Source organism: Gossypium arboreum, chromosome 11 (genome assembly GCF_025698485.1).
Source record: "Gossypium arboreum isolate Shixiya-1 chromosome 11, ASM2569848v2, whole genome shotgun sequence".
Classification (NCBI taxonomy): Eukaryota; Viridiplantae; Streptophyta; class Magnoliopsida; order Malvales; family Malvaceae; genus Gossypium; species Gossypium arboreum.
Window position 1 is genome coordinate 1,417,491 of NC_069080.1, and position 18,744 is coordinate 1,436,234.

General features: G+C 28.1%; 1 protein-coding gene across 1 annotated transcript; it reads left to right on the plus strand.

Moving 5' to 3' along the window:
• The first annotated feature begins 15,152 nt into the window (after positions 1-15,152).
• LOC108457501 (probable pectinesterase/pectinesterase inhibitor 34) lies at positions 15,153-18,692 on the plus strand. The gene is made up of 3 exons (XM_017756616.2): positions 15,153-16,382; positions 16,871-17,007; positions 17,868-18,692. Exons 1-3 carry the CDS (start codon positions 15,397-15,399, stop codon positions 18,563-18,565), a joined length of 1,821 nt encoding a protein of 606 aa, XP_017612105.1. The 5' UTR covers positions 15,153-15,396; the 3' UTR covers positions 18,566-18,692.
• The last annotated feature ends 52 nt before the right edge of the window (positions 18,693-18,744 follow it).

An 18,744-nucleotide genomic window follows, 5' to 3' on the forward strand; every position in this document is an offset into this window, starting at 1 on the left:
ATATTTTATTTATTTTACTTTATTTCCTACATAAACATGATAACAATCGGGAGCATAATTAGTAGGGCTGGCAGTGTTCTTCGCCCTTTAAAATGATTTTTTTATTTAGGCTTTTAATTTTTTAAAATTTTAAATTAATAAAAATAAAATTATACTTTGACCTCTTAAAATTAATAAAAAAATTTTAATCCTTTAAAAATTATAAAAATATATACTAGTAAGCTGGTAAAATTATATTTCTATGATAGTAAAATTAAAATCCTCTTAAAAAAGTTTTCTCACTTCGCCCAATAACAATTAACATGCCCTTGCTTTTAAAACAAGAGAAGATTCGAGCTGAAAGCAATGGGATAAAACTTCAAACAATTCACATTTAGGTTTCGCAATAGCAACAAAAAATTAAATAATTTATGTGTAAATTGCACTAAAAATTATTAAATTATTAGTAAGTTTATGTTCTGATCACTCAATTTTTAAAAGTTACAAAATGATCACTGAACTTTTTGAAAGTTTTTATTTACATCATTGAGGTGTTAAAATCGTTGCCGTGTGGCCATCTCTTTTCACACTATCTATACCAATCTAAAACTTTCATTCCCCTTCTCTTTTACAAATTAGTTTTTTTTCATGAAATAATTTTGAACGTCATGAATCTACAAACCAAAATCTAAACAAATTTCTTCTACTCATCAATAGGCACTGACCGTCAAATCTTCTCTTGAAACTTACTAGCCAAATTTAAAAAAAAAAATTAACAAGCCAGTGACTTGAATAAAAATTTTTAAATAGTTCACTGATCATTAAATTAAGTGACCAATATTTAAATTTATTAATAATTTAATGACATTAACTACAATTTACCTATAATTTCTTAATCCCTTCATTTTAATTGTTTAATAATAATAATAATAATAATAATTTCTCTTAAAGCTTTGCAGAAAATTGAAGCTGATTGTCACTTTCTTGGGACAAATTTTCGCATATGAGATGATGGAATTGTTTTAAATAAAACGATGGATTGACGGTAGACATTCTGTTTTAAACTATTGGATTTATTCGTTTAATTTGATAGATTTTATAATTAATGAGATTATTTTATTTAAATTAGATTTTGTCAAAAAATTAATTAAACATCAATTCATTTGGAAATGATCAAAATATTTTTATATAAAAATAAATTATATTACTATGAGAGTTTTTATGATTTTATGTTTTATATAAAATTTAAAAAATTTATATCGGTGAGATTTGAAAAATATAATAAAGAAATTATACAAATTTTAATAAATATATTTATAGTTTAAATTTAATAATAATATAGAAATATATATTTAATATTTTATCACTTTCTAAATAATAAAATTATTAGGGATCGATCAAGTTAAGTCTGGACCTTGAATTCATTTTTTAAATTAAATCGTAATTCAAGACCTTGAATCAAGTCGTAATTTTTTCAAAATTAATAAAACAATTCAAGACCTTTAAACTCATAATTTACAAATTTAACCCAAAATTTCATAATTGATCTCAATTCAGAATTCCTAATTTCACCCGCGATAATGCTAACTCCAACGTCTAATGCCTACGTGGACATAAGTACAACTATACCATCCTCCAACATAGTTAAAATGTTTAAAAGTTACAAAATCATTTTTTAATTATTTAATTATATATTTTTAGTCAAATAATTAGGGTGTTTCATTTTTACATTAAATAACTGGTGATAAAAAAATTTAAATAATTGAATGATTATTTTATAACTTTTTATAATATGCGACCAAAAAAAAATTATAATTAAATGATGTCTACTGTAATTTACCCTAAATTTAAACTCAAAATTTAACATTTAATTTTTTAAAAATTTCTATAAAAGAAAATAGTCAACATTAAAATTAGTGGCCATTGGTTGTATCTAAGATGTAAAAGAGAAAGACAAAAATTCAGAAAAAAACAGTGAAACACCCACTGAAAAAGGATTTCACTTTCACAAGTTCTGTTCCAGTTTCAATGTTTCGTCAAATAGCTTTCAGGTTTTTTTCCTTTTGAAAAAAAAAAAAGATTCATAAAGTGTTGAATATTAATACAGAGTTGGGCCGTAAAGGGAGAATTTCAACTAAATCCTTCTTTCTTTTATTCTAAAAAAGAACAATAATGAGTGAGGGACCGTATATCGTATTATCCATTTTTGGATGACTACTGTGACAGTACAAAGGAACTTAAAATACCAAACAGTAGTACATTGGCAAAATTGTAAGGAAAACTCTTATGTCGGACTCCAAAGTGAATATTAAATATAAATTAGGGTAAACTATACCTAATGTCACTAATTATTACTAAGTTTGAGTCTCACCTTGTGTAATTGTGAGTTCTTACATGGAGTTATTTCAACAGTTAAGTCCATTTTGATATATTTTGATATATGTACATTCCTATTCCATTTCAATACTATCAAAGTGGACTTAATCGCAAAGTTTAAGAACTAAAATAAACTTAATTACTAAGTTTAAGTACAAAAATGAAAAAAAAAATACATGTAACAAAGTGACCCTACTTGTTGAGCTGAATGGCTAAAAATTACATTAACCCTAATACATAAGTATGTATATAAATATCATGGAGGCCCATGTTTTAGGAGTCAATTTGTATTTTATTCATTGTACTTAAAAATTAAGAAAATTAGTCATTGTATGTTAGATCAATGAGTAAATTAGTTATTTCTGTTAAAAATTTCATCCATTTCTACTATTAAAAATTGACATAGTTGATGGAATAACTAGGCAGCTGCACATGGCATGCCATGTGTGCCTTATTTTGACGTATATGGACTTGTTTTTTAATAATAAAATTTGATGGAAATTTTAACAAAATGGTCAATATTCTCTTTGATCTAACATACAAGGATTAATTTGTCAATTTTTTTAGTAGTTGGGACAAAATGTAATTTGGCTCCTAATATAAGGTTCTCTATGGTACTTTTACCAAGATTAGATTTGATATGTAAAAGTACCACAGAGCCCATTTACTATAAATTAGATTGCATTTTGCCCTATTATACTAAAAAAGATAGGCAAATTAGTCTATGCATGTAAGGTCAAAGAGCAAACGGGTTTTTTTGTTAAAATTTTCATCAATTTTTACTATAAAAACTAGTCATTATAAGTTAGCATGAGGTGTACACAGCATGTCATGTATAACTGTTTGGTGCATGTATACTATATGCTCACATTTTGCTTATGTACTTCTGTTTGCTATTTGATATGTATAAAGATTAATTTACTTATTTTTTAAATAAATAAAATAAAATAAAATCTATTTCTTAATATAAGGTTTTCAACATACTTTTACCGAATTAATATTGATATGAATTAAAGAAAAATGATTATGGTTAGTCGACTTGCATATAGGTATGCATGGTTCCAAAAAAAAAAAAAACACTTGACTTACATGTGTTGCACTTAGTTGACGTTTTTGTCACGGAGTAATACTTCGAAACCAATTAGATATCTACACGTGGCGAAATTTTATCGGACGGCATAATTTTCTTGGTGGACTTTAGCTGACAGAATAATGAAGAATGTCTTAGTTACACCAGCTGGTTGAATCCATCCAATTTAATTTTGTTTTATTAGACAAAAAAATAATGGGTATAATTAATTGAATCGACCCCCCAAAAAAATTCATGGTTTTAATGCAAAAAGAAAAACCCATAAATTTTCAAAGGAAGAGAATTGAAATTGAAGGGAATTTGCCTCTTGTGAATACCCAAAATCCACTTAGTTGACTTGGAAAAAGTAAAAAAGAAAGTTAATGGAGGCATAAGGTGAAAAAGAATCCACACATTTTATTGGGTAGCTTTAGCATCTATTACAGTAATAAATTTTAATATAACTTTGCATTTAAAGATACTAAAATTTGTCAAAAATGTTTGACAAAAAAAATAATTATTTAATTTTAAAAAGTTATTGGATGGTGGTTGAATTATTTTAAAATTTTTATGTAAGTAATTGAGCTGTTAAGTTTTTTTTTTAAAGTCCGGTTAGTAAGTTGCAAACCCTGATTTAACGATTGGTACAATGGATCAGTACTCATTAGCGAGTAGAAAAATATAACTTAAATTCAAGTTTATCTGACGATCAATGTTGAAGATTGGAGAAAAAAACTGTTTGAATTTTAGTTTACGGAGTCGTGATATTCAAATCAATTTCATGAACAAAATACAAAATTGTAGTAGAGAAATAGAAGAAAAGTTTTCGATTGGTGTAAGTAGTGTGAACAAAAAAATCCATACAAAAATAATTTTAATAGTTCAATAACTTAAATGAAAAATTTCAAATAATTTAAAAACTATTTTCTAATTTTTTCTGAAGTTAAATGATTAAAAGGTAAACTTAGTAAACAGAATTGAGGAATTTAGAGAGCTGGAACCAGAAAAATATGAATGAGAAATGTGTTGAGAGAGTTGTTTAAGAAAACAGCTGGAGGGGATTGTTTGATAGTGCCTTTTGTTTCTTGTCATTATAATGTGAAATGGAATTGTAGAATTTGGTTTTTTTAGGTAAAACGGGACCCTTTTGCATTTCAACCCTCTCTTACATGGCCCAATGCACCATCCCACTTTTTTTTTTTTTTGGATTCTTTTTTTGCCTTTTGGATGCAAGCCTCTATTTCATGGGAGTTCTTCTCAACAAAACCACTTGATATTGACTTTAAAGGCTCTTGTTTTGAGTTCCTACCCACCCATTTTCTTAGTTTTTTTTTTTTTGTCAATTCTCAGGGTGGGATTCTCGAATTGTATCAGTTATTTTAGAGGTAAAGAATTGAAATTCAGGTGATGTGAGAAAATATTGATTCAGATGGATAGTATGGAGGTTATTTAGGTCATTTAAGAAGTATTTTTATCAACATCTAATTCAGCACTTAATAAGTCAATGAAATTGAGATCATATTCTCAAAGAAGAGAATTTGGAAGGTAACTATATCATCAAGATGGCTTTTAACATGAATGAGGGTTGAATATTACTAAATAACTGTGTTTAATTATCTGTTTCTTTCACAAAAAATAAATTTATCCTCTCGATTTTTCATATTTTGAAAAAAACTCTCATTAAAGGAAAATGAGAATTTATCTATTAAATTTTGAATGTTGTGAATCAAAGTAATAAAATAATTAAGATTAAAATGATAAATGAGTAAATATTATGCTTTTATATAAACATTAAACTAGGGTTTTTACTTTTTACTCTTAACCTTGTGTAAAAAAAAACGAATTTTTACTTCAAGCTAGCAACATTATTACATAAGCCTTCAATCTAATTTTTTGCTATTAGTGATGTAATAATTTTTTTTTTGTACTTTAGTTTCCAATATCAAAGTCATGTCCATTATCATCGTTTGCGATAATGACAAAAATTATTGTATCAAACAAAGTTCAATAATTGAATGAATTTTATACCCAATTTTTATATGAATTTAGATTTATCGGTAGTTTCCTTTGTAAGTAACCCTATTGCTCCATGCACTGCCAATTGGGGCATAAGGAGGAGGGAAAGAATTGGGAAAATTTCAACATTAATCACTCAATTAGAGTTAAGTTTTAATTTTGATTATTTAATTAAAAAAGTTACAATTTAATTACTATTCATTAAGTGATTAATTGGGTCAGTTTTTTTTGTTGGTATAATAACAATTTTAATCCTCTACTTTTATACTTACATTTGACCCTGATTCTGTATTAAATTATAAAAGAAAACTAAAAATTATTTTAAAAATAAAAAAAAATTCAAATTCCCTGTTACTGAAGAGCTAATATTTATGGCAATGGTGGAGATTTGTTGTTGCAATTACCTGGCAGCTTCCGGTGCATCATCATCATTTTTTTGGAGTTTAAGGCTTATTCTTCATCACCCAATTCGTATTTTATTTATTTATTTATACATATTACTTTTTAACAACAACACATTTGGGATTTAGAGTTTTTATATAGAATTTTTAAATTTTTTAATAGTTTTATATAGAAATAGAGTTAAATTGATATATATATATATATATATAAACCGATGTCTAAAATTATTATCACACTAATTAAAAAATGTTTCCAACTAAATTTAATTTTTAAAACTAAGTGATAAAAACAAAAATTATCAATTAATAATGAAAATTATCCAAAAAATTTTACTTCAAACGGAAAACCACACATTAATCTAATTCGTAAAAATATCCAAATCGAAAAACACCAGAAGAATGTAGAACGTCTTTTTTTTTTTTTATCCATGGTTGAATCCTATCCGTAATTGAAAACCCTTTTTTTTTTTTTAACGAAGGATTCAATAATGAAGTTAAGGTGTTCGATGAAATGATTTCTCATATTCCCTTTGTAAAAAAAGACAATAATTGATTGTTTTAAGCGAAGGAATTAGTAAATGCAGAACAGACAAAAAAGAGGGGACCATTACAGATGTTGGCTGTAGAAATATTGAGACCATTAGCTTAGGGAAATGGCGATGGGAATGGTAATGGCAATATTCTCTTCGAAAGGGGGAGGGGGGAAGGACCAGAGCAGCTCATCTGATAAAAACCTGCCCCGAAATCGGACAATGGAGTGAGGGTCCCGACTAACTTTTTATCGAAAAGGGCTTGTGAAAGGGTGATCGATATGTGCTTTTATGGGGCACGTGTTGTTGCTTGGTTGAATATTGAAGTGGATGTTTGTCGTCTTCTAGCATTTTTTGTCTGCTTGTGCTATTTTATCATTATCGTGTTCGACGAAATTCCTCAATGGGAGACAAGTTTTAGTGAAGGAGTGCTCATGACTCACGATCATGACGAGACGTTTCTTGGGTTTTAGATTTTCAGAACACGGTCGATGGAGAGCTAAGATGAATTTTAGCTCGAAATTGATTTAATTTCTTGAGAATTAAACTTGTTTAAAGTTTGGGTTTGCCGTTTTAAATACATGTTTGAACCGTTTTGTTCACTTAATTTTTAAAAATTATAAAATTATTATTAAATTATTCTAAAGTTTTCATTTAAATCATTGGGCTGTTAAAATTGTTGTTATATGCCTTCTCTTTTCTCATTTCCTACGCCAATCGAAAGTTCTCATTTTCTTTTTTTTCTACATTTCGTTTTTTTTTTTCATAAAATAGCTTTGAACGTCACGATTCTACGAATCAAAATTCAAACAACTTTCTTCTTTAATTTTCGACACTGATTGTCAAATCGTTTTGAATTTAAGGTATATTCTTCTACTCGTCAATGGGTACTGATCCACTGAAATAATTATCAAAATTGTGGCTTGAAGCTCGCTATCCAGACTTTAAAAAAAAAAACTTAACAACCCAGTAACTTAAATAAAAACTTTTGAATAATTCATCGACTTAAATAAAAACTTTTGAATAATTTAGTGATAATTTTATAACTTTTAAAATTATATGACCAAAATATAAAATTACTAATAATTTAATGACTTTAAATAAAATTTACCCTTTAAAATAGTTAAGCTTGGATTCAAGCTTTTACCCCCTTTTTTAAGATTAATGATGAAACCCAATGGTGTTTAAATGTAGCTCATCAACAATCTTTTAAACTAATGACAAGATTATCGTAGTGTAGCATAAAAGTTTGGGTTTAATCGATGATACATTCCCATTCGTTTGTATAATTATTTAAATTAAAATAAAATTTAATTTAATTTAATTTTAAAAAAACACTATGATTTAAAGAACTCAATACAAATTACAAGGCATACTTGATCGTTTTGTGATCCAATGGGTGCAAGTAGTGATTCACTAAGACTTGTTACCTCATTGATTATTCGATTGAAAAAGGAAAATAGAATTTAGTTGGGGGTCTTACTTGATGAAGCTTGTATAGCTCGCAAGTCGAGTTTGAATATTTTTAATGTAAACTTAAATTTGAATAATTTAATGTTTTATTTCTATGAAATTTGAGTAATTTTTAATCAAATTTGAAATTAAATATAATTTATTGTTAATGTTTCAGCTGCAGTTGATTCAATCTAACTTAATAAATCACCATTATTAATATCATTTGAACTTGTTGATAGAAGAGAAGGTGAGGGGATAAGGTCGGATTCACTGGTATAGGGTGGAGAGTCGACAATGAAAAAGAAAAAGGAAAGGAAGAAAAGGGAGAAAATGACTTGGAAAAGAATACCCGTTCCCTTGTGCGTTTGGTCTTATATATCGAATTGCCCTTTGTTTCATAGTGTGACATGGTGAAACTGTATGGTTGTGCAGACAAGTCAGAGGTTAGGTGCTAAACAAGCACTATTGTTGCAAGTTAATTGTCGTTATGGTATGTGTTGCGCGGACCTGTTTGTGTTGTAAGTTATCTTGTTTTAACATTGTCATCCCTTAAAGCGTTAGATGACAAGTAAACTCGTTTGTCCTTGAATAATTGGTTACAAATAAATAGTTTAAGCGAAGTTCCAAGAGATTCAATGCAAACCATTCACGGGTCTTACCACATGTCTTTTGTTGGTCAAGTATAACAAAACCTAATGTGTAAAGTGTCAATTTAATTAATTATTACTTAAATGGTAAAAAAAAAAAGAACTAGTTAGAATATTTTTCTTAATGATTTATTTAATAGAATCGAATAGATCGATCCAATCAATTAGATCAACAAATTAATTAATTTAATTTTATTTATAGAATTTAAAAACTTCACTAATAATATACTAAATATTTTCACGAAAGTAAAAAGAACCTAAACTAATCAAGGCAAATCAACATGCCTGCTTCCTACTATAACAGGTCATGTTGTCAAAAGTCCTCAAAAAAGTTTATCAAAATGTATGAAATCTTTAATCCTAAATCCTAAATCCTAAATAAAATCAATATCTATGATACACGATATGTATCGTCAAGTACAAACCAGTATCATACTATAGGTTTTAGCTTAAAACCGGTAAATATTGATCGGTAAGATCGGTACCAACCACCGTATATGTATCCCATAAAATTGTGGGTTCTTCGCATAAGAAGAGAGTAGCTAAATATGGATTGATAGCTTACAAGCAGCTTGAAGGCCTGGGCTGAGTATTCATAATTTTATTGGAACATAGAAAATATATATCCCTTGTAAGAAAGACCCTTTAAGATCTCTGGGCTTCTGCTAAACCTTGATTGAATGTTGTGCAGTAAAAAAAATAAAAATAAAAGATTATGTCTGATTATAGCTTCTTCTTTTTTTCTACTTTCAGTGTGCACACACTAAAAGGACATGAAGTACTGTGTTCTGTCCCCATTATTCATAGGATATATTCTTTAATATTAAATGGACAAATTTAATTTATATACTATTAAAATAATCAAATAAAGTTAAATTAGAATGGAACTAACATTTATTGTTTAAAAAATTATCAATTATTGTTTTGAACGGATTAATATTTTTAAAGTTTTTATGATTCGTATACAGTATATATAATCTTTTGTTTAGAATTGAGCTACAATTGAGAAAGATAAATTTCAAGTCATTTTTATATAGTAAATGTTAACTATGTTACAATTTGGAATTATTTGATTCATTTTAATGGTGTAGGGACTAAATTGATACATATAATAATAGAGAGACCAATTTGATCCAATCTTTATAATATAGGATTCTCCCAAGTACTTTAATTGTGAGAGATTTCTTTATACTTATTTCCGGATATGTATTGGATAATGATGTCAAGAACATGTCTGAAATTTCGAAAGTAAAAAAGTATAAAAAATAACGATCAAATTAAAGAACAAAGTTTAAATCCAAATCTGACGCATAGTACAAAATTAATAACAGAATTTAACTTAAATGAATTTAACTACTACGATTTTGGTTAGAACTGAGTTCAAAAAGAAATAAGACTAAAACTGACCAAACTAGAATAAAGAAGTTAAATCTATAACTTATGCATAATATAGGGATTAATAGTAAAATTTGACCTTGAACATAGTGGCTAGATATGGGTGGGTCGCTTACAAAAGTGGACCTCCTTGAAGGCCTAGGCCAAGCACTTAAAATTCTAGGCTTCTGCTGAGGCTTAATTGATGGGCTCAAAAAGCCCATAAAACCCTATTGATTCCTTTCTTTTTTTTTTTTTTTTTCTAAATGATCCATTGGCAAAATCAAAGATAATAGTGGTGATTTTTTTTTTAATGAAAAAGTTCACTGGATTAATATTAATTGTGGTCTATGTGTATTTATAAAAATAATTTAAAGTTTTAAACGGTTTGTTAAGCTTTTAAAAAATATATTTACATTAGTAATAAAATACACATAAACTGTAAATTTTAAAAGGTTACGAAGTCTATCCTATTAAAATTTTAATTATTCAAATCAATTATTTCAATAAAAATAAATTAACTAAATTTTAAAGATTAAAGATGAAAATATTAAAAAACATAAGACCAACATAATAAAAAAATTAAAAACTAAAATTATCCTTATGTGTTATTTTTAATTTCTATAATTAGTGCTTCCACTATTTTAATTGTTAGGATTTAGGTATGTTAGATATCCATTTCATGTATTTAATATATATTTATACATAACTTGGTATTAACCACTGATATTGGAACTAAATTAGATCAGTCGGATAGATCAAAATTAATTAGAACATCAATTAGGAGAATAAGATTGAACTAATTGAATTATTTTTAATAATTTTTAATTAAATCGATTATATAGATCAAATTTATAAATCAATAACTTCATCAATTTGACCGCTAATTCCATTTTAAAAACATGAATACTTCCCTTAAGGTTGCGTGCCATTACCTTTTTTCTCTTTACCAGATAAACTATTCAAATCTTATTTTGTCTGTTTATAAGCACCACCTTTTTGTCTAAAGATCGCCACTAAGCAAATATATCAGTCCATAAGAAAAAGAAATTGCTTTTTACCCATAGGATCCAAGATGCTTGTTTCATTTTTTTAGAAATATTAAAAAATAAATATTTTATTGGTTGAAATTATAATTTACATCCAGCTGGCTTAAATTTTAAAAATGTATTATTTATTTAATATAATTTAATTAAAATAAGTTGAATCGTAAAAAAAACTCGTTTTTAAACTAATGTAATGAAAAAAATAAATTACATACATATTGTAAAGGTGGAGAAAAAGAAATGGATGAAATTGAAAGATGTGGAAAGGATAATAATTAAAATAGTTGATAATGCATGCATAGAATGTTGGAGAAGGCATAATCTAAAACATTATATTACAATTAATTAAGTACTAAATTAAGATAATTATAGGTTTTTAATTATATAACAAATAGGGTTAAAAACTGGTTAGTGTTCTTAATTTATATTTTTAAAAATAAATATATATAAATGAGATAAATGTCAATTTTTAATCTCGTTTGTGCAATTAAAAGAAATTCCGCCAATTATGTATCAAATAATAATATATAAATTAATAGTATAAGTGCTTCTTTAAATAAAGAGTAGTGATTTAAGGGTTTTTTTTTATAAATATATTAGCCTATAAAATTCTTATTCTTCAAGCATTTTGATAGGTAAAAGTACTATGGAAACGAAGAGTCAGAATGTATTTGTCTTATTTACTTAGAAAAATAGGTAAATTTGTTATTGTAAGTTAGATTAAAGAGTAAAATTATATTTTCAGTTAAAAATTTCATTCAAATCTATTGTTAAAAACTAACGTGATTGACATAATAACCACGTGTACCTTATTGTGTTGTACATGGACCAAATTTTGACAATAGAAATGAAAAAAAGAAAAGAATAGGACAAATTTGTTTTTTTTTAAATCTAATATACAAGAACTATCTTTTTTTTTTTGAATAAAATGGACAAAATGCAATCTAATTCTCGATAGGGGTGAGCAAAACTCAATTCAATTTGAAATAATCGAAAAAAATAAAATTTTGAGTTAATCGAATCAAGTTATTCTAGTTATTTGAATTATACAAGTCAACTCGAATAAGTAATTCGAGTTTCGAATTCGAATCGAGTTGAATTTTACAATTCAAATAACTTAAATAATTCGAATAAAAGATTAGTATAAATATTCTTTTGATCCTGTTAAGTTTAAAATGAGAAATTGATCTCTCTCAACAAAATTTAAAAAAAAAATTAAAATTAAAAATATTTATAAAATTCCAAAATCTATATTTCAAAAAAATTATAAAATTTCAAAAAAAATCTAAAAATATATAAAGAAAGTTAAAAATTAAATTTTTTCTAGATTAATAATTTTGGACCTAAATAAGTTGATTAATGATTCAAGTTTGTCATACTAAATTATTTTTTATTTTGCTTTGAAAAACTTCCAAATATATAAAATTTCAAATTTATATGCTCTAATATAAAAGTAGTTATATTGTAACAATATTTTTATTTAACATTTTAATTTTTTAATTTAATTGAAAAATTTCACTTGTTTCGATTCAAAAAAGAATGATTGAATTAAAATGATAAAATAGGACTTGTCAACTCGATTAACTCAAAAATTTTTATTTAATTTAACTTAATTCGATCGAACACTTACCCCTAATTCTCAATATAAAAACCTCCATTATATTTTTACTTATTTGGGGACCATATATGTAATCTTCGTGAAGCACTAAACTATAGTATTGCTTTGATTACTTTACTTAAAAAGAGGGCGGCATAAAGCAAAGAGAAGCAAAGAGCATAAGGACATACTTTATAAAATTTACATGGCACGACGAGTGACAATGCCATGAAAGAAAGAAAGAAAGTGTTTTAATATATTCTTGTTGGCTAAGCAATTGCACAATTATTGTTTCTTCATTGTGCCTCATCTACCCTTTTTCAGTTCCAATAATTCACCAAAAATTTTGAAAAAAGGATTCTAACTTTATTTTTATTTATTAGTTAATATAGTATTTATTTGAAAGTTTAATTTTTTTTATTTAATTAGTATTTAAACTTGAAAATCACAAGTCGATTTTGACTTTTTTAAGTACCTGATTACCACTGTTAAAAAAAGCCGACATACACTAACAATCAATAGCATGTTGACATATGGTAACCTTATATCTTGACGTGCGGTAAATTTTTTTAAATATTTTTTTTTAATTTTTACTTTTATTGCGTGTTAAAAATATAAGATCATCATATCTCATCATAGTATTGATTGTTAAAACACGCCGTTAAAAAAGCAAATGATCAAATTTAATATAAATTTAAAATTTTTAATCACGAAAAATGAAAATATAGCCTAACTTTCTTCCCCGTGAAGCATTAAAGTAAAGTAACTATTATCTCTATACTATTTGAAGTATTTCACATGCCTGATTACCATACATGTTATACAAAATCATGTTCGCTTCATCTAAAAATGCATTTCCCAAAATTCACTGTCATATTTGAACTGTGTCAGTCAGATTAGTTAAATTGAGTATTAATTCAAAAAATTATATTAAATTGATTGAGTCGGATATTAATATTAATCGATTGAATAGTTTTATTTATTTTTATTAATCACCATATCACTTAAAAGGAGTATCGAAACAATGACTTGTCATTCTAAAATCTCGCCCAACTTACGAATCACATGGCCACTACAAAATCCCGAGAAAATTCGCATTGTATAGGTTTGTGTTAACTCTTATCACTTCCAAAAGTCCAGTGACCAACTCCCTAAGTTTAAACACAACCACGCTAGGTTCCATCATGTCGTATATGGTAGCATTTTATCAAGGTTCTCTACAACTTTATCTCTGACCTAGAGGTGTTTATAAGTCGGATTGAGTCTAAATATGATATTAATATAATTTAAACTTATCCCAGTCTAACCCGGCCTGAAATATTAACTTAAAATTTTGCCCAAACTCGCTCATATTTGTAAAAGATTAACCCATATTTATTTTAGAACCGTCCATATTATATTTTAAATATTTTTAAAAATATTTATTTTATTTTAATATTAATAATTTTATTTTTATTTATTGAAATTTTTATATAGTTGTCTTAACATTATTTTAATGTTTACATTAGAATATAATTTTATTTTTTAATGTATTATAAATTACATAACATATAAAAATAACATAATATAAAAAATTATGAACTTAAAAATGAATTGAGTCATGCCAAGCTCAAGAATCGAATGTTTAAGTTCAGGTTCAACTCATATTTTAAATAAGCTTAATTTTTTTTGCCCAAACTTATTTTTCAAATCAAATTTTTTTCTTAAATCTTCTCAAATTTTAAACTAACATTTTAACCTAAACAAATAACCTAACAAATCTGCTGTATATAAAGTATTCATCAAAAGAGTCCACTTCAAGATCTTCATTCTATAAAATCCCTCACCAATCACCATAAAAATTTCAATAAAAAAAATCCATTTAAAAGAGTAAAAAAGAAAAAGAAAAAGAGAAAGAAAAGAAAACCCCACAAATCCACTAAAATTTTAATCAAAAAGTTCTATGAACTTTCTTAATTCCTTAATCATATCTCAATCGTTTATACTTTCCTTAATGCATCTTATCATTATTTATATATTTTTTAACTTCTACTTTTAAAACCCAAAAGATGATAAAAGTAAAACAAAGTGAGAAATCTAACTAAACTACTCCCAAAATTATTGAATTGTTAGTGAAATTATGATTTAATCATTTTAAAAATATAAAATACTATTAAATTATTCAAAAGTTTTCATTTAAGTCATTAGGCTGTTAAAATTATTATTATATAGCTTTTTCAATTAAAACCGCCTGCATTAATCAGAAGCTATTATTTCCCTTCTTTTCTACGATTATTTTTTCTCAAAATAGCTTTGAACGTCACTGATTTACAAATCAAAATTTAAATAACCTTCATCTTCAATCTCTAACACTAACTGTCAAATCGATTTGGATCTAAGATATGTTTTTGTATTCGTTAAAGCGTATTGATTATAATCCACTGTACTAATTATTGAATCGTCGTTTGTTAGCCAAACTTAATTGTTTTAAAAAACTTAACAGCTTTGTGACTTTAAAAACTTTTAAATAGTTAAATAATTTAAATAAAAACTTTCGAATTATTTAGTGACTATTTTATAACTTTTTAAAATATAATAGTTAAAATATAAATTTACTAATAATTTGATTACCTCAAGTGAAATTTATCCGTACTTTTTCCAATGGGAGTTTAATTTCTATGCCCTTGACCAATGGGCAAAAACCAAAAAGTGCTGAAAGTAGAGGACAGCTCATGGTTGCCCACATAAGCCTTCAACACCGACCTTCTTCTCTCTAATTTTCCACCATTTTTTCTTCTTATATAACCCCACACACTTTACTCATTGTTTATGAACATTCATATATGATCATGTAAGTAGTTGTAGTAGTATTTATAGCTTTTATCTTTATCTCATTACTGACCCAAATTGAAAAATAGAAAAGATCAATGGGATACGACTTACTCCGACGACCGGAATTTGAAAGTTCCGGTGATCACCGGCAACAACGTGAAGAAGAAGGAGGAGAACCCAGACCTGAAAACAAGAAGAAAAGGCTTGTTATCGTTTCGGTTATTGCTTTGGGAATGATCGTTGTGTCAGCTGTTTGTGCTGGGCTTGCAATCGTGCTCCGTGAAGGAGCTGCCGACCGTGTTGGCGGCGGCGGTGGAGGAGGCGTATTGATCCACCGGAAACCCACTCGAGCTATTTCCAAGACGTGTAGTAAAGCTCGGTTCCCGAGTCTCTGTGTTAACTCACTCCTCGAGTTCCCTGGCTCACTCACTGCTAGTGAGCAAGACCTTGTCCACATTTCGTTCAATATGACGTTAAGGCACTTTAGTCAAGCTCTTTATACGACAGCGTCGATCTCCTACGTTCAAATGGATCCACGAGTACGGTCAGCGTTCGATGACTGCCTCGAGCTTCTAGAAGATTCCGTCGACGCACTCTCCCGTTCTCTCTCCTCCGTCTTGCCTTCGCAAGACGGCGGTTATAAAGGCAGCTCGTCCCAAGACGTGATGACTTGGCTGAGCGCGGCCTTGACGAACCACGACACGTGTACGGAGGGGTTCGAGGGAGTGAGCGGGACGGTGAAGGACCAAGTGGCGGCGAAACTGAGCGACTTGGCGGAGCTCGTGAGTAATTGCTTGTCGATTTTCGCGGCGAGCGGCGGAGACGATTTCGGTGGAGTGCCGGTGCAGAACAGGAGGTTGCTGGCGTCGGGTGACGATTTATCGGGAGAAAATGTCGACGAGGACAAATTCCCGAAGTGGCTAGGGAGGAAGGAGAGGGTACTGTTGAACACTCCCGTGTCGGCGATCCAGGCTGATATAATCGTCTCGAAAAACGGTACCGTTAAGACGATCAGCGAGGCGATTAAAAAGGCGCCGGAGAATAGTACTCGGCGGATCATCATTTATGTGAGGGCAGGAAGGTAAATTTATGGGTTATAAGGAATATAATACCATAGCCTTTTTTCGTTTCGGCCTTTTAAAGTTTAAAAGCGAATTTAATATTAAAAGTTGGCGTTAATTAAACTGAAAAGTGAAAAATGTTATGTTTTGATAAAATTAAATTATATATTATAGTGGTTTTTTCCATATTTTATATAAAATTAACAGTTTTTTTTAAAATTTCAGTTTTAACATTTAAATTAAAACTTTATATTTTATATAATTTTCTAATAAATATGTATTTTATATATTTTTCACCATAATATTTTAAAATTCATATTTAATGCATTATTAAGTATATTTTATATTAGATTAAATTATTTAAAATGCATTCTGTGATAAGTTTAATTTTTGTTTTTATTGATTTTGTATTAAAATAAAAAATGAAAACACTTTTATAATAATAAGTTTAATTAGAAGTTTGGTGTAAGGATAAATCGGTAAATTGAGTAATGGATTTTATTTACAGGTACGAAGAGAAGGATTTGAAGGTGGGGAGAAAGAAAATAAACTTGATGTTCATAGGGGACGGGAAGGGTAAAACAATAATTTCAGGTGGAAAAAGTATTTTTGACAACATCACCACTTTCCACACGGCTGCCTTTGGTAAATTCTTTTTACCTTTTTCTTATTTATAAAAAATTATTTCATATACATGAATTTTACCAACAAATTTAGGTATTTATTTATTAATATAATTTTTTTTATATTTATAAAACATTTGTCACGCTTTTAATTCATTTATAAAATCTAAAAATTTACCTTTTATTTTTATTATTTTTCTTTAAATCCTCATTCAAAAAAGAAAAATGGGACCAAAAACCTTTTAAACCATGCACATGGGAAGTTATTCTAGAGGGACAAAAGCACTGGCGATTCCTATAAGCCAATGTTCATTGCACCTTATCCTCTCTATTATTATTTTTTTTCTAATTTTTTCAAAATTTTCAATTTTTAAGGGGTGATATTTGAAATTTCTGGAGAAAAAAATTTGGGTTTCTTTTAATGTTGTTTTATTTTTTTTAATTCAATTTGGGATGAAAATGAACTTTTAATGGATCCATAATACATAAAAAAATTGTAATATATATAATCACAAGTTGAATTGATGAAAATTAACTTGCAAGGTGCCAAAAATGTATGCCAAAAATGTAATAAATACATACAATGTTTTTTTCAATAGGAAAGTGTTGAAATGATTGGAAATGTTATGTTTATGGGTACAATTTGAAGCTAAAATAGTGACATTATTGAAAGTGGGTCACGGTGTTATCTACCATTATTAATGTGTTATTGTCAAATAATCAGCTTTAATGACATTTCCCTATTTCTAGATTTTGAATTATGATGTCTCCAATATGGATAAGTTTAAAATTTCTTTAAAAAATTTATTATGTATTTTAAGGATCATTGAATGACCATATACTAATGTTTGCAACTTGTATGTATTTCATTGATTGTTTCAGCTGCAACCGGGGCCGGTTTTATTGCAAGAGACATGACATTCGAGAACTGGGCTGGACCAGCTAAGCACCAAGCGGTGGCTCTTCGTGTCGGGGCAGATCATGCCGTGGTTTACCGTTGTAACATTATCGGATACCAAGACACTCTCTACGTTCACTCCAACCGGCAATTCTACCGTGAATGTGACATTTATGGGACGGTTGATTTCATTTTCGGTAACGCCGCCGTGGTATTCCAAAACTGTAGCATTTATGCTCGGAAACCGATGGCCTTACAGAAAAACACCATCACTGCTCAAAACCGAAAAGACCCGAATCAGAATACGGGCATCTCGATCCATGCATGTCGGATTCTACCAGCATCGGATCTCGTCGCATCCAACGGTAGCTTTGAGACGTACTTAGGGCGTCCGTGGAAATTGTACTCTAGGGTTGTGTTCATGTTATCATACATGAATAATCACGTACACCCCAAGGGATGGCTCGAGTGGAACACCACATTCGCCCTGGATACACTATATTACGGTGAATACATGAATTACGGGCCAGGAGCGGCGATCGGGCAACGAATCGGGTGGCGGGGATATAGGGTTATTACTTCCGAGATTGAAGCAAGTAAATTTACAGTCCAACAATTTATCTACGGATCATCATGGTTACCATCAACTGGAGTTGCTTTCTTGGCTGGTTTACAAGTTTAAAGCTTGAATGTTGTTTCACATTTTGTATTTATTTTAGTTTGGTCCATCTATCCACAACTATTTTTTTTATATTTTTAATCAATTTAATAATTCTAAATTCTAAATAAAAATATATACAAATGTCAAATATTGATGCATGTGCTTTATTATATACAAGTGTCACTTATGTTTCATTGAGT